Genomic DNA, 23,317 nt, shown 5'->3' on the forward strand with positions numbered 1-23,317 from the left:
AAGCCGCGCGTCTATACATCGCACAGACACGGGCACACTGTCTTAGAGTTCTGAAATTTTTATTAAATCCTCGTTACGATCACCGACGTCCAATATCTCCGATCGGCTGGTTATATCTCGACTCCTCGGCGCCGGCCGAAAACGGGAAGTGTAGAGTCAGGCGTGTTACCAACGAAGCACGTATACGTGTGTATACAAACGCTTTCTGCAGACGCCGAGTTTTGCTCTCCCGGCTTTATTTCTACTGTTACCAAGTTATCTCGTTCGGACAGCAATAACCAAGAGACTCTTTCGTCTCGAGAGGTCGCGAGTCGAACGAACTAGGCAGTCCGCTGCGCCTTCGTGCCACCGGTCAAGTATTTTAGCGAAAGATCAAAAAGGGGCGAAATCTCTACCGTTCCTATCTGATCCATATTTTCCCTCTCCGGGTTACGCCAAGGGGCAATTTTCCCGCTTCAGCTTCACTCCGCTGCACCCGACTATCAACGTCACCGCATCTTTTAGAGAGATTGAGCCGTCCGTCCGTCGCCTCGTCGGTCCGTTTGTGCCGGCCGACTGGACCAAAGGCAAGATTAGTGGCCCACTTTGACACAGGAAGACACAAATTGCTAATCGACCACGTTTCCTCGCTGGACCTTCGCGCGCGTACACAATGGCCATGTGCTGAGCTCGCGTTGCAGCTATACATTGGATAATACGTTCGTGGAGCGTTTAACGAGTGGGTACCTACTCACTCGACCAATGGATCGCGGTACGGCAGACAAGTAAACATTGCGCAGAATCGCGGAAATAATTCGGTGTTCGCAACGCGGGGAGGGTGAGCAATTTGATCTGAAGTCAAAAGCCGGAATTGAAAAGTTATTTTATTCGGCCAAAAGTGTTTGGAACAAGTTTCGGTATCGAAAGAATTGAAGAGTAGGAGTGTATAACGAAGGTGGAATTAAGACCTCTGTTGAATTCCGTCGAATCGCGACAAAGGCAATTTTCATCCCATTTAAACTGCAGCGACTGACGGGTCTGGAACTGCAGCTTGAGTTGACGTCTCTTGAAGAAGTGCTGGGGAGATGGTGTTAGGTATAGATACTGCGGAATAAAGCAACTTGGTTGGTTTACGGGGCAACGTTTACGTTCGCGCTAACAAGATGAGACGAGGAACTAGAGACGCTTGTCGCTTCGCGCGAGAAAATAGTTGGCAGAGAGAAAGAAAGGGGGTGATAGGAGACGAGAGGACGGGACGAGACGGGACAGAAAATGGCACTTCGAGCGGGTGAATGGAATAACAAGGAACTTTATACGGCGCTAAGCGAGCTGGGTCGAGCTTGCGGGCAAACGTCGTCACGTGCTTTGCCTGCTCCACTCAGGCCTCACACCTTGCCATTTGCCATTTGCCATTGGTACAACGCGAATCGCCGGAATCGCGATTCCTCGCGGAAAAACAGAGAAACGCGAAATGATCATCCCCGACATCATCGGCGAAATATTTTTGTGAAAATTTTAAACTTCGTACGAGTAGAGAAAAATTTTATACAAATTCGTGGGAAATTGCATTGAAATTTTGTTCCGTGGCTCAAAATGTGCTAACATGAAAGAAAGCAAATTTTTTTTAATATACAGAATAATCTAACAAGCTGTCGAGAATTTTGACGAGTCTAAAAACCTTCTTGAAAAATTTCTTGATTCAACTGCAAGAATTAAGAAACTGGAATTGAGTATGAAAAAATATGTAGCTGTTAAGAAAATTTACTTATATACTTATATAAATTCACTACAATAAATTGGATTGGTCTACAGATTTTTGTACGTTCGACATTGTAAAGAGTGTCGTGAAAATTTGAAAAGCAGATAAGCTTGTACTCTGAACTCTGGGATTGAAAATCGGAAGATTGTTTGTTTAGCTATCGACGCCTGATCCCTTTTCGGATCGTACGTAGTGAATTTTCTTTCACGTAGCTATAGGTATTCTCGAAGTGTATAAAGAGGTGCTGTGAAACACCTTAAACGCACGAGGCGCGATTCGGTAGAGAATTCATTCTTCGAGAAGGGAAAGGTTCGCACGTGCCGGGAATATTAGGGAGCCTGGAGCTGCCTGGAGGCCGGTGTAAATGATGAGCTAGTTGATAAATCGGGTTTCAATTTTTACGGCGCGACTGTAGACTGGTACATGCACACATGTACGGCTTGGTAATTCCATTCCAGAACGTTTCTGGTACCCACTTGAGATCCTGGGTCACGGGTTTTGGTAAAAAAAAAAAAAAAAAAAACAAAAAAAAAAAAACGAGAGAAGGTTCTTAGCTAGCCTTCGTCGAACGCTATGAGGAATTCCAAACGATAGCTTTGTGAAATAAGTAGAAATTCCCAAAACGTGAGAAAGCACGAGGAGCAGCGATTCTCAAGGGTTTCGCACGCTTTTTTTTTTTTTTTTTTGTACACAGTGTTCTCTCTCATTTCACCGCAATTTAGCAGAAGATTGTTGTTCATACGTAAGACCAGAATTCAGACTTTGATTTGACGAAAAATGATTTTTTTTTCGAGTCGACGTTGTTGTTTCACATCCCCAACGTTTTTGACATGAAACGACCAAAAATTTACAGAAATCCAAAGTAGGCTTCAGTGTGATTATCAGGGTGAGTACAGAATTAAGCCCTGGTCGATTTGGACGTATATATCTCCAAATATCGAACTCCACGTATCGCAAACGTGAAAAAGAGCATAACAGCCCCATTCTATACGTAATTGAGAACAAAAATACTCCCAACACATTTTCATTTGACGCAGAAACAAAGAAATGGCACAAATTTTACGAAATCGCAATAGTAAATTCGTAGACTTCATGACATTTCAGAATTGCAGAATGGGAGTGTTGAGCCCTTTTTCGCGTTTGAGATACATGGACTCTGAAATCCAAAGATATACGTATCCGTCAACATCGAAATCGTCCAGAAAACCCGCTCAAGCCGAACCATGTGTCAATTTTAAGTACTACATAAACAAAAAAAAAGAAAAAAAAAAACAACAAAATAACCGCGTGGGGTTGAAAATGAAATAATTACACGGGAGCAATGTCACGAGCACACGCGAAACAGCTCCTCCGTGTGTGAAAGGGCGGCGAGGAGGTGTCAGGGACAGATCAAAGAGCCTTAGAAATTAATTATTGCCGACACCCACACAGACGGAGATTCCTCGAGAATTTCACACACGCGAAGTTACGGGTGACGAGGACTCCGAGTGTACATACACCGGCTAATGTTAAACATAATACCTTTTCCCGGAGGTCAAAGCAGCCGACTCATTAGCGCTCAACGGTAACGAATCTTCGTAAGTCGTCGAGGCCGTGGAACCGGCGGACTAATGCAGAGGACGCTCAGAACGGCGTATCAGCTCTTTGCTAAGACGATAATACCGCGGATAATGTGCCCGGGGTACACCGGGTACGTGACAAACTTGCCGAAAGGCATCGGGGGCCTTTCGGACCGAAATAGTCCGCGACTTGCCAGCGGCACCGGTGGCCGATTCGACTTTGAAGTGCAAGCCTTTGCTTCCATCGAACGCGCCGCTTCCTTCTGCTACCAATTTTTCCTCCTCGAGGGTAATTCATCACTGTTTCAGCCGTAATGGTCGTGCCTTTTCTGCCTGCCACCCCCGTTGGAATTTCACTTTTCCTTGTTAGCTTACTGCGGATTAAGACTCGAAGAACCGAGGAAAATTACCCCCGTACAAGCAACCCCTGGGAAATACGGTTCAGGCAGCTAAAGTTATCGAAGATTGCGTGATTCACCCGCTTGTTTTCACCTGCGCAGTTTTTCTCTCTCTCTAATTCTAGTCTGAAATTTCGGGAGGTAGGTAACGTGTGAAAAATTGGGCTTTCAAAATCTCGGAGCAATCGGAGCTTTTCGCTCTTACACGCCTTACTCTATACGCCCTAAAACTTTACGTTGGGTTAGTTGCGTTTGTGATTCACGGTCGGCGTCTTACACCAGGAGGTCGATAATTCAATAGATCATAGCTTTCGTGTAATGGGTTGGTTGTGCACCCCATATATTTCACCCCACTGGCATATCCAGGCAAATTGGTATCGAATGAAGGTTTTATTGAAGAAAATTGATCGCTTCGCGTCACTGCAGCGAGAGTCCAATGACAAATCGATTGTTCAACGAACTGGGGCAGAGATATTGGCGAAACATTCTTCCCAGTTTGTCGAGAAAAAAATCCGTCCTAACGCCGGTAGAATAACCTGTACAACGCTAAACGAATTCTTGCCTAGTAGCAGCGGTATACAGGATGAAATGGTTTCGAAAGTTTGAAAAATACTGCACCTACATCGCTGATACGTAAGCTGCACCCACACAACCAGCTGCGTACGTAGAAGCACAACAGAGGAGGTGAACTCTTTTTAGGTCGACAATTAAAAAATAATCACTCGTAACACGCCACCGGCAATTAGAGCTGCGTATCACGTACGTCGTAATTCTCTTTCCTATCCTCTATTTTTCCTCTACTTTGCCAGCTCGGTTGATTCTCTTCGTTCCTCTCTTCCATTCCACCTCGCCAGGCGCTGTTCGCCGCATACGGCATACGTACAGGTATACATACCTATGTGCATACTCCACGAATCGCGCGCAAACTAATTACAAAAATGTTACACGTCAGACGGAGCACGCCAACTCTGTAGGTAGGTACGTACCTACATCATTCTCGTGCGCTAATGAAATCAGGGCTTGGCAATCACACGAGTTCTGAAATATAGATATTACAGTAACGCGATTACAGTTTGCCGATGTTTTAAGTGCATCCGTACGCACGCTGAAATTCAAATATAACCGTGAAAATTGTCCTCGACCATGTTACGTTTCAGGGAAAAATAAACCATCAAACCTGCTATTGAGACTGTGAGAATGAACAGAACTTATACCATATTTTGGGTACATGTCAACCCTCGTAAGCCACACCTATTTTTTCGAAAATTACTCGCCACGCCGAGGTCTGTGGGATTCCAATCGATTTTCGATCACAGTTCCAGGTAAAATGGTCGTATTTTGATTATGGGTTTCCCATTACGATAGTCGATTCTATCTACGCTTTGACAAAGTCGCAAGAGTTGAAGATTTCTGAGATATAGTCGGTCAAAAATATTTTTTACCCACTCTATGGAACGAGAGTTCAGAGTTCCACTTCGAGACTTCCGAGACCCCAGGCGTGGGGTCGAATCATAAATCAAGGTTGTAGAGGTCCTGGGCGAGCACGCATGTACCATATCTTCATTTTAGTGTCAGTGACGTTTTTCTGATGAAAACGAATAAAGTTACAGTCTGATTTATCCTATTCGGTTACTTTTGACCACCCTGTAATTACCCCATGACTGCGAATCCCGCATTTAGAAGAAAAAAAATCACAACACTCCTATTTTGGCGGAATAAACTGTCTGAGGAGAAATTAGAAACGACTTCCCGCAGTCTCTCATGCGCCAAGAATATAGAACGATCCCAGCTTGCGCCGCGCGCGCGTTTATTACGATCAAGAGCTGACTGCAGCAGCCCCCCTTTGTAGTTAGAGATTATGGAAAAGTTAGCTCGCGGATGCACCGTTATACGGTATAAGTAATCGGTGCAGGGTACGTATACGAAGTATCCGAGGCACAAGTATATCGCATCTGGATATCAACAAAGCGTCGGATTTCTCCAAGGCACGGAATGAGGACGCGGGGCGTCGGGGTGGCTGCAACGGAGACTTCGTTGTACCGGGACTGAGTAACCGGACACCAAACACCTCGGCCACGATCTCCCTCGTAACACGCATCCCTATCATTGCGGTGCGTTACGCAGTCGGTGGCTTAAATGAACCCATAACGCGAGTCCGTGATAAACGCAGGCAACGTCCGTCGTCCGCAAAGCGTATAAATCTCTTTCAGCCGCAGAAAGTGGAGGGAGGAAAAGGGGCCTCTTAGCCGTCGCGTGGAATGCATACGAAATTAATAGCCTCGAGTGATACGGCTGGACATGCGGCTGTGACGAAGTCCTCGGTTTCCTTTTTGGTTTCACAAGAAAATCCCTTGCCGTCGCCCCGTGATGCACGCGTTTAATTTGCAGGGCTGTACACTCTGTTTACATTCGCTGAATCGTTATAATTGTGCGTGAAAACGCGTTATAACGACGGGGTAGCAAACCACGAACCTTGCGCGTTGCGTCGAAGGGGATTCGACGTTTTATCGTTGCGACGCGCCTAATTAACGACACGTAAATTGCTAGCAGAATACGAGAAGATGTGCATGAATTTGTTTACCGTCAACGCGTTCAAAGCGACGGCGCATCTTGACGGAATCGTATTTTCAAGCTTGCAGGTTTGAGAAAAGCTCGGAAGACCTTCCGCGGTAGAGTTGAGGGAAGGAAAGGGCTTTCGTCGTCATTTCGCATTCAACGTTTCACGTACACACGTGGAGCGGCGAGAGTGAATTAGAGTGACTGGTCGAAAGAGACTCATCTTTGTCTTTCTTCGCCGTTTCCCTCACGGCTCGTTTTATCTCACTCAAGGTTCATCAGCCGTCGCCCTCGAGGATAAATCCCTAGCAAATCTTGAGTCACGTTCGAAAGAGAGATCCGTCTCTATCAAACGGTCGAATCGTCGAGCAGGACCACCGTCGGGGCGCGGCGGCAACCTCTGCGATCCCAGAGAACCCCGGGCGTGCGGCACGTCCTCGTTCTCCGCCTTCGGGACCCCGGGATGACGGGGCTGGTTCGGTAAAAGGTACCAGTCATCGCCTAATGCGTGGCTCTAGTGCAGCCTTCGGTGAGTCCGGGGCGTCCAACACCTCTCAATGCGAAGGCTCGAGGCTTGCAGGGCGCTGGATCTCCAATGGCGAGGTACAATGCGGCGATATTACACGCTCGACTGTCAAATTCAAGTATTGCTCGGGGTTCTCACAACACGCGGCGGCCATGGGCGCCTGTTCCTCGTACGGTTCGTTTATTCGATTTACATTCCTCCGAGCGGCCAACGCACGCCACGACTCAATCGTCACCTACCTTCCGTTTGCTCTCCCTTCCGATGTGCGAGCACCGCTGTGAACGGAACCGGAGCTTTCGATTCCAGCGTGCTCGGAACTGTTCAACGCAATCACGGAGCACGCCGGCTTATTATATTACTTCTACGAGACTTTCTGGCCACCCACCGCCCACTCGAGGCATGGCACTCAGGCCTATCCTTGCCTCTGATGATCCAAAGGCCGCGAGTTCGTGAGCGGAACAATAACACCGGTGCTGAAGGAACTGGTTTCCTTACCCGGAGGGGCACGTCTGCCAACGGTTAATTCTCGGATGCTGGTGCAGTCGCTGGACGACTCGGTCTTTCTCTTCCTCCTCCTTCTTCTTCTTCTTCTTCTTCTACTTCTTCTTCACAGGATGCGGCATTCTCTCAATGATACGCACTTCCGAGGTGGTGCGGCGGGAGCAGCGTCGTCTCTCTCTGCACTGTGGAGAAGACGGATGCGCTGTTGTCACGAGGCCATAAATCCACCGTTTTACATACCCTCCGCGGCGCTTTTCACGGATCGTGATCATACACGCGGTGAACATTCGAGGTGGAAATAAAGAAGGAATTAAGAACGACGGCGGAGGATGGAAATAAGAGCGAGGACAGGGCCGGACTTTCTTTCGAGCTTCTCTCCGTGCCGCAGTGGTGAAAACTTCCAAAGCCGGTAAAACCCTTGGCGTACAAATGGCCTTGGAATACCATTTCCATGTTTTCGAATTTTTCATGTTAGGCATGCGTATAAACGAGTTTTGCGATCTTTTATTGTCTCTCGAATAGGTATTATTATAATTTTACTCTACAGCCATGCGACCGTGAGGAAGATCACGCGTGTATGTTACCTGTAACACAACCACAGCGTTCCCGGACCCGAGTAGGAAGGAAAGAGAAAATTTTAGAAAAACCGAGAAGGGAGCATTAACATTTATATTGCCCATCTTTAGAACAGTATTGTAAATTTCTTCACAAAGAGATCCCGCCGCGACTCGGTGATCTCCCCCTTGAGCGGTTGCCACACGGTTGTGGTTATAACCCAACCCCTGAAGCAGCAGCAACCAAGCAGAAGTAGGTTTTCCGTAATTTTCGGTCATTTTGAAGGGGCTGAAAAGCCTTTGTCGCCGAACTCTCGATCTCGCCCACTGCGGTGATTCTTGAAAATTTTTTCAACCGGGACTTTTCCGGAATTGTGAAAAAGCTCCCCGAAAAACATTGTTTTCATAGAACACCTTCAAGGGTTGCGAGAAATCGTCTTGCCGGTGAAGAATTTCGAACGAAAAGAAACGAAATTTAGACGTTTCAAGATTTCTCTCAATCTTGCACCCCGCGATGCAGGAGGTGGATAATTCACCGTTCAACGGCACAAGGAGTGAATTTCATGGAGCAGACCTCCCAGGCTCCGAAGACGGGAGATGAGAGATAAAGAGCAGAGAACACATCATTGTCAGCGATCGCACCGTGGTTTCTCCTTTCAAATCTAATACCAGCTCCGAATAACGCCGACCTACATTAACTTGGCATAATATTATGGTTCGCTCTTCGTCCACCGCAGCTTTATACTCCAAGTATATATATATATATATATATATATAGACGAGCGACGGAGGCGGTCGCAATAAAAGGTGAAAAGATCAATGCAAATTGAAAAACGAGAACCAGCTGAAGAAACCTGACGTTGAAACCCACGCCGAGTTTCCCGGGCTGCAAAAAAAAAAAAAAAAAATTGCGCAACCACCGCCCGCACAAAGTCACGGCTAATAAGGATTTATAGGCAATTTATTTAATCTTTGGTGAAAATCTTCGACCGCGTGCGGATTCACGCGTATATTATACAGCGTGAGCATGCCCATGGATCAAAGACGAGGAATTCACTTCAGACTCGAATTGAACGCTTTTCGTTTTCCCCAATCATAAGTTCCTCGTACAGTACCTTCGAAACGAGCGAAGGAGGGAACTTCGACCCCATCCGACCGGCCAGTGACCCAGCAAAGAGCTGTCTTCTCGAGCCTCTCGATATGCCCGAAAACGTGTTCCGGCATTAAGCGGTGTTTAGCGTTCCTTCGTGACGTGCCTTCGAAGATTTTGGGATTCATTATGCCGAGGAAAATCCGGGACTGTGCGTCGTCGAGGTGCGTCGTTACCGGTAGGTAGGTTGACGCCTACGCGTAAAACTGAGCCTAGGAAAATCTACCTGCAGAAAATTAATTCCCAAGGGTATCCCAACGCGACGACGGCCTTGGCTTGTGGATAATTTTTGAAACGCGTTTACACGCGATTTAAGTTGCCGCGCAGCTGCCACGCCCAGGGTTCAACGGGACCCCGTAGAGCTCGGGGATATTTTAACAAAGGGAAAAAGGCGGTCCGGCACGATTCGCCCGAAATGACGTATGGAAAAATGCGACTGGCTACATCTACACCCTTTCTGCACCCAGCGTTATTATCGAAGTCTTGTTTGCCCAACGCCGTTTCGAAACCTGCAGGGATAGTCATTAGTTTTCTTATAACGACAGGCCAGAAGAGGAAAACGATGGGAATGTATACCGAGCACTATCAATTACCTGATATATAGCCAATTGGAAACCGAACGATTAAGATACGAAAATTCTGTTCGAGTATCGTTCGACTGCCTTGGGAAATTTTTAACTGCACTTTCATCGGCTCGCTCTTCTGATTCGGAATACCTTCACACACGGTTGTAACATGTAACCTGCAGCGCGCGACGCGAATACCAATCTCGAGGCGATAAACGTGCAGCCAGCCGCAGAACCACGGACGGTTTCTTCGGTGCTTAATAAAGTATACGTCCGTTCGATCAATTAACCAGCCTGGAGCAAAATCCATGAATACAAGTCCGGCGCTGGATCTCAGTGCTGCAGTTCCCGCTGCGTCGACGTTCTCTAACTTTCGAAATCGTGTTTGAAACTACACCGCGTAGCTCACGAAGAAGACATTAGACACCTGCGGTATCACGCGTCGCTGTTAACTGGACCCGAATGATTTGTAAATAAGCCTGTAAAACGAAGAGAATTTTGTCGAGGGTAGGCCGAGTTGCGCTCACTCGCGTGAATATGAGAAGAATATCAGAATATCCGGGTCGGGGTTTCGTTACAAGGAGGAATGTTAGTTGGAAAAACATCGGCTCAACGCTTGGGCAAACATCGTTTATGCTACGTGGACCCGATTCACGTTTCTCGCGTTGTTCGACTTCGGGTTCAGGGTATAAAGAGACTCGTGCTGATGCGGTGAGCCGGTCGACGTTTCGAGTTACATTCACGTGTGATTATACTCTTGTAACAAAGACGACATCGACTTCGTATCGAAGCGAATTATACACACCGCCGTATCGATCTGATTAATTAATCTATCTTTCGGGGTAGATTCGTCCTCGATACGAACGAACGAAGAAGGTATTGGTCAGGTTGGTTATTAGACCGCTCGGCTATTATAATATGACGCTAGTTAATTATCACCGTTGATAATCAAAATTGATGAATGGTTTGCCTCGGAAAATAGCCGGGTGATTTATACTTGAGAATACGAAGCGAGTTGGTCGCCGCTGCGGAGGATAGAATGAGATGGACGGACGGCGGGTGGCTGTAGTCGAAGAAGAGCAAGTGAAGTTTACAACAAATAATCAATACCCGATCGCGTCTTAATAAATTCAGAGTGTAAAGACGGGCTATTAACCCATCTGATTAGCATACGATTAATATGCTAACAGCAGTGAAGAGAATGAACGAGCCTCCAGCCAGCCAGCTAGCCAGCCAACCAACGAATGAATAATTAAATCCATGAAATGCATTAGCATAGAGCCGAGGGAAGATGAGACCGCTTAAAGCTTCTCCGAGTTACTGGTTCTGATCTTCAGGGTTGAACTGGCTCGCGCACAAGACGAGAACGAGAAGCTTGCACCAAAGTTTAACCTGCGTCGAACGCGTTGAATATGCGGCATCGCGCGCAACATACGCAGACCTTTTTCATTATTAATGCTTAATTAATTCTCTATTCAACGGGACTATTAATATTTATACCGATTTATAGAGTCAATCCTTACGTACACTATGCTAGTTACGGTAAGGGTACTAATTCTTGAGAACGCGCCCCGAGTTCAGAGGTTATTGTATCAAGGCTTTCGCTGCCTCTGTGTAAACACGTGATTAAAATTCTCACCCGGATTTATCGTGACATATTTACGAACTCAGGTATCCACTGTCGCCGTAGTTGTTACGAACTTTCACTGACGAGATCCCTTTTCTTTTGAATACTTAAAATTAAACGAGATTTCAGGTCCCTTTCGGACAATCGAATCACCTTACAATTATTTTTAAAAGTTGGTCCGCCCAGGGACGAAAAGAGGAAAAATCCTTACACCTGAATTAATTATTCGAGCGTTCCGCGAATCGACGATCAAGCCACGCAAGACGCGGGTTATTATCGCGAAAGATCGAGGCTCGTGCCGCAGCTTAATTCAATTCGACGGTATTAAAGCCCCATTTGAAAGGTGAAGAATTTTTAAATAATTAATTCCAATCAGGATTTTACGAGGACTCGGCACTCGCGTCTTCCACCTTGAAACACCACCACCTCGGGCAATTGCCCATAAATCTAAAGTTTTATTGAGCCGGGTATATCCTTACGGAATAATGGAATACGACGAGGCTCTCGGTCTACTAATCGCATCGCGACTTCTCGACGACGTTGTAACCTGCTGTACCGTGGCCTAAAAGTAGGCACGTAAGACTCGATCCTCCCGTAGCCCATATACTCGAATGATAGGTGCATGCGCCCGGGTCATCACGGGTGTAATTTGTTGAAGATATTTTGATGGCCGAGCAGCGGTGATCTCGCCCCGTAAAAATACCAATTCCGGTATCGATATCGAGAGGCTGATTTACAGTATTGGTACAAAGGCACGTCTCGCGGCTCAGTTTCCTCCACGAAGACGCACCTCCACGGAATATAGATCCATGCTGGCAATATGGCCGTACTATATACCTATATTCACACGATACGCCCTATCTACGTCCGACACCTAATACAGTTTAGATTTAGATGGGGATAGAAATGTAATACGGGGTGGCCGACCGTCCGGCTGTTGGTGTCGGTGTCGGCGTCGGTGTTGGTGTTGGTGTTGTAAGTCGTTATCTCGAGATCGGGAAATCGGACGATAAAACGAACAGGTACCACGGCCACAGTGGCTCTCAATGGCTTGTACGTGCGCGACGGGTAACTAAAATGGTACTCACAATTTTTCGGCGAGAAGAGGCGCCGCCAGGTCCCCAGGAACTTGCGTCAAGGCCCGATGAGCGCAGTCGACCTCCTGTCCTCCGCAGTTGCAGGCCCAAGGACACCTCGCGCCCTCGGCCTCCTCGATCTGACTCCCCAGATTCCTAATACCAAAGTTCCCGACACTCGAGTCCGGCGACGCGCCTCCGAGGGTCGAGAATATCAACAAGAGTCCCCAAGCACAGACTACGGAGCCGCAACTGACCCCGAGAAGCCGGAGGGACCAAGACGGTGTCATTTCTCGCGCCATGCCGAGTATCTTCTTGTTTATACTCTTGACGGTGCGGTTCGATCCTTCAAGGATATCGACCAGTTTCTCCTTCCGCTTTGGGAGGATGCTCTCCTCCTCCTCCAGCGGACTCGCAACGGGAGGATGGGCGACCTCCACCCGATGGTTCAACGTGACTCTCGTCTGTAGCCGGCGGTTTCCCAGGATAACGCTTCCGGTTCGATCTCGACTGGCCTGGAACCTCTCGACGACGGTGCGCCTGCAGCAGGGACGGTCCGAAGTCTTCTGCCCGATGCGAGACGTCTTCCTCTGGACCTCGGGGCTGCGGAATCTCGAAGACTCGACGTCGCCCACGGCCAAGGATTCGGCACGGCTGACGGCCCCCGCGGAAGAGGATGGGGACGACGAAAGTTTCGAGGTGCGCTTCGGGCCGTTTTCCTCCCCGGAAGGAGGCTCGGGGCCTACGGCGAATTCGGGCCCCCCCTTGCGGCCAGGAGGCCTGCTCGAGGATATCGGGACGGCTTCAGGAACGGCGCGGCTCTGCTGATCCACGACTAGCGAGCCAGCCTGACCCCGTTCATCTTTGCGGAGCTTCGACGCCCTTATCTTGATGCTGGATGCCTACCGCTCCGTCGACGAGCTTGCGCGCCCCCCGGGGGTACGCCGCTTCTTCGCGATCGTTCTGCTTGTCCCGAGGGATCGATCAGGTACGGTCATCTATTCACCGCAACAATTACTCTCGCTACTCCGGGGTGTAATTTTCGCTCGGACTCGGGATATTTACTACGCCGATCTCAAGCTTCCGAACTCCGATATCGGGACCAGACTCTTTACCGCCAATTTGTCGGACCTCAGATTGACTCGTCGTTGCAGGATTCAACCGTGCGGATCTTACGGAAGTGCGAACTGAACAACCGCATCACCTGGAACAAATAGACAAGGGTTGTGGTTAGAGGTCGGTGGAATTCAACCCTTAAATAAACGCAAATAACGTGATAGTAGCGGAGAAGGTCGATAATTGGTACATCGATCGTGTCATTGAAGGATAGCAATGTCGAATTTTTAAATTGACGAAACTTTTATTACTTACAGCATTACTAGAAAATTACGGGAAAATAATTAGGTTCGTTATAATAACATTTCAAGTGTTGTTCGAATTGAAAGAAAATGTGGCACAATTAACCGTTGAGTGTGATTAATGATTATAGTTGTCGATACTACATTTTCTGGTTGCTGCGACGTTTTAACTCTATTTGTTTAATTTTTTATATTTTTTCACCGAATAACACACATTTTATAGTTGCACATACATATACATATACATTTTTTCACGATTCTGTGTTTTGTTTTTCCATATATTTTCATTCAATTTAACGATTATCTGATGATCTCTCTGTATTTCTACCTAATTCCTCCCTTTCCACATTTCTTAATTTCGATCCCTTATACACCCTTCTACCGTTTAGCCATTCTACATTTTGCTTCTTCTACCCTACTAGCTGCGGAATTTCCGACCGGATATATCCACCAGCCGGAAATTCTCTAGCATGTTCGGATGTTGTGAATAAAAACAAAAGAAAAACGGGTGGAGAGGGGGGAGGGGGCGGCAAAAAATTCAAAAACTTATGGTAATACCAGAAGGAGAGCGGCATATTTCCTGGAGGGTTAACTAAACCGAGCACAGAAGCTCGTTGATTGTCTGATTTCCCTCGGGGCGCGTCGCAGGTCGATCATTCGATCGGCAGATATACCCGGGCGCGGGGGTTGAAAACCACGGCCGGGAAACCTAATATCTGAGAAATTCACCCCAACGAACGAGGAGCGAACCACCCCCCACGCCGTGCACTTCGTCGAAGGGGTGCAGGCGAAGACTCGAAAACCGAAAGCGGTAGCGAGGCGCAGCGAGTAGGTGGAGGAAACCTGAGATGGATGGACTTCGCCCTGCAACTTTCGAGAAAATACCGGCATGCCTCGGTGCACCGCGTAAGGGTGCAGCGGTAGCGGCGGCAAGCTATTGATTTTTAATCTTCGCGAAGCGAGGCGAACGGGAAAACGAAAACGACAGTCGCGAATTGGATGGCAAAAAGTGACCGGAGTTGGCTTCGTTAGGTGAAGTTATTTGCTGCCGTGCCGGGAAGCTGCCGCAGCTTTTTCTTCCTCGATGCAGCGAATTAACCACGTCGCCGATAATCGATGACGGAACCTTTTGATTCCTTTAATATTCACTTCCTGAAACCTCCGTCTCGACCCGGAATTAGACCAGACCACTTAAGGGGAAAATTTGACGGAATTGAACGCGGAAATTCAGGGGTTACCACGCTTTTATCGCGCCTCTTTCCACTTTCTGAATTTCAATTTTTATGCAACGCGATATTCCTCTCAGCGTCGCATCGTTCCCGACGAATTCATTAACCAAGAAGATATCGTAGGATATAATTTATGCATTTTGATATCCATTCTTCGAGTTTCTTTTCGATTCCGTTAACTTGAAAACAGATTTTGTTGCAGCGTTTATGACTCTAGTCGTTCTGAGATAGTACGACGCAGTAAAAGCAGAACATACGTATCGTATTTCAAAAACGCAACCACCTTCAAAGTTGTTGTAAAATTGCGAGTTGGTGAACATTTTTTTTCAACATTTAAAACGCATAGCAGAAACAGGGAAACAAATATGGCAACAAATAATTTTCACCGTATTCAAATAGAATCGAAAGAAAAAAGAACAGAATTGTTCGAGTAGGATGGAAAGTGAATTAACCGGAGTCTCCAGTTTTCAGACCACATGACAGACTCAAATTAATATTTAACCGTGAGCATCGTGGTCGTGCACAAGGCGTAGGTGTAGGTACGACGACTCCAGAGAGGAAGAAAGTATCAACGGTGGCTATTTCGAGCGTGTGCAGGACTGCATAATTAGTCGTGTCAAATAACAGGGCTGCAGATGTGACGCGAGACCAGCCTGAGCTCGAGCCTGCATAACCTGCCACCGAACGTTGTCCGTTGAAATAAATGGTTTAAAAAAGGTCGTGCCATTAAGGGAATGAAAGAGAAGAAGTGAGAAATAAAAATAAGAAAACGAATTTTAAAAAAATCGTGGAAAGAGACGTTGGACAGGCTTCACAGCGTGCAGAAGAGGCGACGCTATTCTCTAAGATGCATCTCGCACGCCCCATTAAGCACACATGTTCTCCAAACATCTCAAGTTCCAAGGTAAACTTTGGCTTTTCGCAAAAATCCTCCAATTTTCCTTCTTCATCCCCTTCGGCTCTCCGCCCGAGCGTCAAACATCCCCTCCTCGTCGTTTCCCTTTCTCTTTCTCTCTTTCTCTTCTTTCATCCCAACGCTTCTCGTTCCGAATCCAAACACCCGTCGAATCGCCGAGCGGCCGTGTAACCCCATCATCTCGGACTTACTCCGCGTCTCTCGAGCTCTCCGTCGTCGACAACTGTTCTCGAAAAGAAGAGAAAGGAGAAGATTTTCGGCCTATGGGTAATACGAGGCAAACGAACCGCGTGCCGCAGGGATAACGCCTTTTTCCTTCCGCCACCCGCAGCCGTCGGTTTTAGATTACCCGATTCGTATAATCCTCCATCTCTCGCGGATATTTCTTCTCGAGAGATATCTCTCTCCGCATATATTTTCCATGGGAAATTGTTTTCCCAAGTGGCTTACAAATATGCCGATAAGAATACAATATCCCCGGCATAAGGTTCGCCCGCGAATCGCCTTAGATTCTCTCCCCCTCCACCCTTCGCCCTCGGCATCGAGGTTATACCCTTAAACCCGGGGAAAAAAAAGGTTCGAGAGCGATTCGTTTTCGAATAAAATCGGAAAGAACTTCTACGCTCCTGTGAATCGTACATCAGTTTATATCCGTAGTAAGTCGTAATCAATCGAACCCTTTCCAATCGCCAATTTCATAATCTGCATATTATTAGACCGTGGCGGGGGGAAAAACGGAGTCAGCAAAATATAGGAACACATCCTCGTGACACAGGTACTCGGTACGGGATTATGATCGAACCGGAAGCTCGCCCTGTTTGCATTTGATTTTTCGCGAAACGCGAGCTTTACCTGCAGACTTATCCGCAAACAGGCTTTGAAAGAGGGCTGGAAAAATGTCGCGATTTTCACCATCGGACACACACATTGCGTAGATATAGGTATTCAAAACACACACCCACACGCACATTTAGGCCTGTCATAGAAGTAAAAAACGTGCGAAAAGTAGCTCACCTCTACTTCTCCGGCTAATTCGTATGCGCTAACGTCGTTAATTAATGCGAAGCATCCGCCTATACGCGTCTATACTTCGTACCTGCGGCTGATGCCTGCGATGCTTGCTGCAGCGACACAGAACGGGAGACCGACTACCCTAACTTTCGGTCCTCGGATAGCTTCCAGGCGATATTATCTGGTCGAGAGTGCTCGAGAATGTACCAGCTATACCCCCCTCGCTATAATCGAGTTATCGATTCGTCGCTTCAAAGTGAATATTAAATTTCCCGCGAATTTTAATCTCGCGGAAAGTGTACAAGAATGCAAACGCCGTGTTTGCACCTGTGATTCCATAGATTCGAAAGAGAGCTGAAAGAAGTAGGAAAAAAAAATGCGTGAATAATAAATTTTCAATCATTACAGATCTCCTCGCGATCTAATAACGGCTTTATAACTGATCGATCTTGTACCAGTTCCCATTTCTCGCGTCCGCTTACTCTTTCCACCGAATGGTTACGCAACGCGTAGATACAAGTTTGCGGTAAGTAAACAATAATTACACTCGATACAGTCATTATTATACACAAGCATTACGAAACTGGACGTATGCGGATAAATGTGCAGCCATGTTTACAACTCGCCGTATCAGATTTGAGGTCCGAGAAATTTCCTCGACTTTTTTCGTTTTATTTTTCTCTTGTTCTACGCCCGGAGCCAGTATACTATTTAATGTAAAAGCTCTTCTGTGTACGATGAACAATATTAACAAATATTATCGCAGCAAGATTGAAGATTGACAAATCTTTTATAAATAACACCTTCTAATGAGTTTAATTTTGATTGAAAATGAAGAATATTCCGAACGAGTAAACCGAAAAATGTAAAGAAGAGAGAATGGAAAAAGTATCGAAGCCGTTTTAAAACTCCGTTCATGTTCTGAAAGCGAAACTCGACTCTGCAGGAATAGAGACGTGCGACCGCAAACGCCTGAACGCTGCGCATAGCGCATTTTCCACAGTCATGAATAGGCCGTCGCCATGCAGCCGGGTATTACATACCTACCCGGGAAAAGTTGGATAGGGTGAAAACATTTCTCCGATAAATCTGCAGGTACGGAATTCAACCAGGAGAACGTGAAATGTGTTGAAAGCTCTGATTGTGCATCGAGTGGCGTGAAATTTTCTTCATATGCTGAGGAATATAGGTGCGTAGCACCTGAACCAAAAAGTCGGATCAGACCGCGAATTTTTTCGCATATAATACAGGATTCCAGGATTATATTGTCCGTTTGCGATAAATTATCGACACTCGGACGTCGAGCGACGCTTTGTTCCAACTTTCAACACTCTTGACTCAGTTCTGTAATTGAGAAGAGGGCTTCGATGAAACGAACTACTAATTACCAATTAGTTGTATTAAAAACTAATAAATTATCGATCGTATCGGTCGGCTCTCGTAGAGTTCAAGCGACCGCTCGAGTTTCGATGTCACGTACAATTATATCGAGCGCAGCTGCCGCGGCTCGATGTCCGTCCTGCATGCACGAATTACCACTCGGGAATTCACACCGATAATTGCAATAAGAGCGACTCGATATGAGACGGGTAAAAAACAAAATAGAGATAAAAAAAAAAAAAATTTTAATCACTTTTGCCAAAGGCTAATCACGAGCATATGCAGTTGGTATCTATAGGCAATTATTATGCCTACGTACTCTACGGTTTCAGGCATTTATCTGATCGAGATCGATCCACATACCTGCTTCATGTTCACATACCTGTCCAGAGAACTTTCCCGCCAGTTAATCGGTACCTGAAATGGTGCGCAGACCGCTCTGGGCATCGCTGATAATATACGAATGTATCGAAAGTGTTTAAAGCTTGAAGAATGAGGTGTTTTCGTGCTTTTTTCCGGATTAAAAGGCTGTTGATTCATCAAAAATTATTGCTTTACATCAGTTTGATTGGGAGGCAGACGTACATTGAGTATTTGTCAGATTATTGTATTCGTGAGGTAGGATGATATTTTTGAAAATATAAAAATAAAAAATATTATAATTGTAGGGAAAAGCTTGAATACCGATGCTTTATTTTAAATTACTTCAAAATGGTTCAGAATCTGGTAGATTCGTTCGATTTCATTCCAGGCGAGCTTGGTTATTCTGAAATACTATTCCTTACAAAGTTACTAAAACAAATTTTTTTTCTCCTGCCAGTTATGTCGATTCAATACTGCCATTTTTTTATTGTAATCAATATCGGTGCAGTGTGATAAAATTGAATATCCGACGATACCGATACGATGAAAACAAAAAAAAACGAGTTTCCTTGGCTATGTATAAATAGTTCTTCTGAAAATAAAGACGTCAATGGGTTCGTATTATTAAAAAAGATTTTCGTAGCCGTTGAATATAATAATTTGTCAAGTGCTGAATTTCCAACAATCAGGAAACAAAATTGATAAGAATTTATAAATTTTTCGTCAGCCAACCGCCTTAAACATGTATAAATTCAAGTTTCTCGACCATCGCACTTTCTAACTTCCGCGTCGCGACGCTGATCCGTGGAGGCGTCGTTTCAAACTAATTTGTGCGTCGTGACTTGTTTCGCAGGCGAACCTGCGCGTCTTGGGACAGCGAACAGGGATTCTCAACTTAAAAATCGGGGGAATAACTGGTCAGCAGAGACCAATTAACCCCCCGTGCTAATTCTCGTCGCTTTGCGTCACCTCCGAGGAAGGATGCTCCTTGATTTTTTCCTCCTCTTCTTTTCTTTTTACACAACGCCTCCAAGCGCACCGCTTACAAGTCCCCCAATTAATTATTATTCAACATTTTCTCGGTGAATACGTAATAACTCAAGCTGGTTATAACGGCAGGGGTTTGGTATTTCCTAATTATTCCGTGCACATGCTTCTTGGACATCAAAATAACCGTACCGAGAACTAAGGTTCTTTTCAATAAACGCTTTTCATATTCGGTGATTTATTTTTTACCGATATGAAACCAAAATAAGAATTATTCAGAATTACGATGAATCAGAACTTGGCCATCCTAATTCTTCTCACACGAAAAGTCAACTCGTTTGAAATCGTTTAACCCTTGTGCTACACACCGACTATGTACAACACTGGTGTTATACCGGGGTCACTGGAGACCCCAAATTAAAAATCATTACGTACAAACGGGAATATCGATCAGAAAGTTTGGAAAAATTCAAGGATACTCTTTGACTATTATATTTCAAGGCAAGTTGTTTATTTTTACCAAAATGAAATTTTCAATTCGAATAAAAATTCATAAAACAACAAAATATCGGAAAATGGATCATTCTACTAAAAATTTCAATCACAACTCACTGAATTTTCTATATTTTCAGCTTAAAATTCACTCAAGACACAGATATTTAAGACGAAAAATATGGAGATACTGCACGATGAAGAAAGGTATAAATTTCAACGAGTGAGGTTGAAATTTTAGAAGCCGCATAAATTAACGATTTTCACGATATTTCATTATATATCTTGGCTCAAATCAGATTATTTTGGATATTTTACGTATGGAATTTACGGGTTAACCTCACGTTTTATACATTCTCAACACTCATTTGCAACTAGAAATGACCACTTTTCGTGATTCAATGATCTAAGCAAATATGTTTGAGCCTCATACAATTCACTGAGTCTTCAACACTATAAAGCTAATCAATGAAGTGGCAAAAAAGAATTCGACACTTATCGTTAGCTGCGTAACGAGTATGCAGCACGTACGATTTAATTTCTGGGAATCTAAGCTCGCCCCGCAGCCGGCAGCATTGTCTCGATGTGAGAGGAATGCGAGCTTGTGTTATCCGCAATGGTTCGCGGTACCATTTATTGGACAGCTGAACCGAGCCGCGTCATTGCTTGGTGTTTGTCTTCGAAAGGCATCACTCCAGCAGTAGGAAACAAAGGTATCAAGTAACTCGTCTCGTTGTCGGAGCACAAGAATTATTTCAAACAATCACGACAAGCAACAGCTGTTTTTTTTCTAATTGCAATTACTATTTCGCATTAATCGTAAAGTGCTTGCGGAAGAAAAACATGTCCCACAACTTTTTCAACATCGTTTGAAAACTCTCGACCGAGCAATGAGGGTTTCCAGATAAGAGCAGTAGTGACTAAAACGATTGTGACTAGACTAATGGAAGGAACAGAATCAATCAAAACGTAATTGGAAGCAGCGGATTTTCACTTAAAAGAACACAAAGGTTTTTCAAATTATCTTGAAAAGTGACTCCTGCACATCAGCTTAAGTGGAGCTTCGCAGAAAACGATTGGAAAAACGGTAACCACGTATGTAGGCGGACGGAATATTTGAAATACAAAAACCAAGACTTTTTAGAATCGTCAATCGATTTTTTGATAAATTGAACTTTGGCTTGGATGCAATTTTTTTTTTTTATCAGATTCCGTGTTTTAATTATAGACTTTCGGGAGCGCTTTTATTAATTTCTCAAAAAAAAAATTCGAATCTAAAATTCGTTACACAGAAGCCTGTAAGATATATTGACGATTCTAAAAAGTCTTGGCTTTTGTATTTCGGATATTTCGTACGCCTACAAACGTGATTAGCGTTTTACCGATCGACTTCTGGAGTAGGAGTCAATTTTTCATACAATTTGAAGATCTTTTTTGTGTATTAACTTGAAAATCGATAGCATTAAAATGCGTTCTGTTTCAATCTGTTCCGTCCATTAGTCTAGTCGCAACAAAACGTTGAACAAAATGATAATTTTCTACCGCTCTTCCCTGGGAAAACCACCTTAAACCTTTCAGACCAGATCAGTATTTTCACAGGCATGCAGACAACGCGTGAATGATTTGCGATATCGGGGGACTAAAGTAATGAAAGTGGAAAAGGCTCGATATTATCGGTCCGTTATCGAATGGTCGAGTGGCCAAGCCGAGTGGAACTGGTCCTTTCCATTACCATTTTGCGACCGTGAAAGCCATCTTCGGTCTCCTCGAGGGACACGAGGAAAGTGCATGGAAGTGCATCTTCGGTGTCCATTTTGGCGAAGCTATAGGATTGACCATTGTCGGTCAGTCGTTGGCGAGGGGCGAAGGGCTGGTAGAAAGTGTCGCGACACCTCAAGGTGGGGGGAGGGGGGGGGGGGGGATCACAGTGTCTAGACCGATTAACGTCGGAGTAAAAGGGAAGGCGAAAGACATCGTCGTTGGCGAAACCGGAAGCGGAGGAAGTGTCCGAGCGACGTGGATATATGAGGTAAAAACGGGACACATCGAAAGCAAAGTGCAGCTGCAGCGCAACGTCGACGACGGAATCTGGACCAAGACAAATAGAATTCGGAAAAACTTTTTTCTCGGTCTGGAGATTTAATAGCCTCGGGGTCCGTGCAGGAGTCTTACAGGGGTTGCGGAAAGGCCGGAGTAAGAATAAGAGCTGCGGCTAGGGGAGGAAAAATTCATGTGATCCATGCTGAGCTGCAACGCCCAACGACCCTGCGTTATGGGGAAATGAATTGTCGCGCGGAAGATTTGCAGTCTTCCGAAGAAAGTGAATCGGGGATGAATTATTCAATCCAATTAGTACCTATCGCGATTCGTTATAAACCCTTCATTAAAACGTGTTAATTCCAGTTGCGCCGTCCGCGAACGAAACACGAAACGTGTGAGTATAAAATATTATTAGTACGTATTTAAAACAATTTTCAACCAACCGTATTATAACGGTAATCGTGGTCAATAATTAATAATTATCTGTAGTATTTAAAGCTGATTTCGTACGATCGGAAAGAAGAAAATATATTGTTTTCTAAACCTTTCGTGTTTTCACTGCGATATTTTTATTTCCCATTGCGCGTGTCACGTAGGAAATTCACTGCAAGGAAACATAATCGTATACGCGTATACGTAGATAATTGAAAAGTACACGAGAGTCTGAAATTTTGTCACCGGTTTAAAATTTCGTATCGTTTCCTTTCACCCTTCGTACTTGTTTTTTTTCATCAATAGATTTCTTTTCCAAGCGAGTTAATAAACTCTTTCCGTTTCTGCGACGGCCGCTAATGATAAATCTATAAGGTTCTTACACCTCCTCGGTCTTTCAGCGAGACGACGAGTCTTATTGCTCGAGTTCTTTATGTTTCACGCGGTCCCCGAGTACCGTTTTTGCCTTCAGCCTTGACATCGCCTCGCCGTGTCAACCTCGAGTCACCCGCGAGTCCCGAGGGACGCGGATGCCGCCGGAGATCCTTTCCAGTTTCTCAGAAACAATCCCCGGAGACAATCAGAGATCGCGCCAGGGGGGGGGTAAGAAAGGTGGAAGAGGAAGCGAGTAGGTGTGAGTGAGTAATCAAGGAGTTGATTGTGAAATGCTCGCCAGAATTCTCGGCGACAGAACTCACACGGAACGTCGGGAAAAAATTGATTGAATATATATGTATACATATACCACATAAGAATGATCAAAAATAACCGATTAAATCGAGTATAATAGACTATTTTTTAAACTCGATTAATCGACCGACCCGATTATTTTTCCTCGCAATCGGTTTTCGTTTTTTA

The 23,317-nt window shown here is 45.3% G+C and overlaps 1 protein-coding gene across 4 annotated transcripts in view; it reads right to left on the reverse strand.

Annotated features, from left to right (window-relative positions):
- The window catches only part of LOC124184620 (protein slit), a 199,949-nt gene that overhangs the window by 168,219 nt on the left and 8,413 nt on the right, over nt 1–23,317 (reverse strand). For 3 of the 4 annotated variants that reach the window (XM_046574546.1, XM_046574549.1, XM_046574544.1), the window contains exon 2: nt 12,264–13,455. In XM_046574546.1, coding sequence (XP_046430502.1) covers nt 12,264–12,553 — 290 coding nt within the window. In that variant the 5' untranslated portion in view covers nt 12,554–13,455. Of the gene's footprint in view, nt 1–12,263; nt 13,456–17,205; nt 17,218–23,317 lie in introns of those variants that run through there. The other variant, XM_046574545.1, reaches the window with a different exon arrangement.

Source organism: Neodiprion fabricii, chromosome 6 (genome assembly GCF_021155785.1).
Source record: "Neodiprion fabricii isolate iyNeoFabr1 chromosome 6, iyNeoFabr1.1, whole genome shotgun sequence".
NCBI classification, from domain to species: Eukaryota; Metazoa; Arthropoda; class Insecta; order Hymenoptera; family Diprionidae; genus Neodiprion; species Neodiprion fabricii.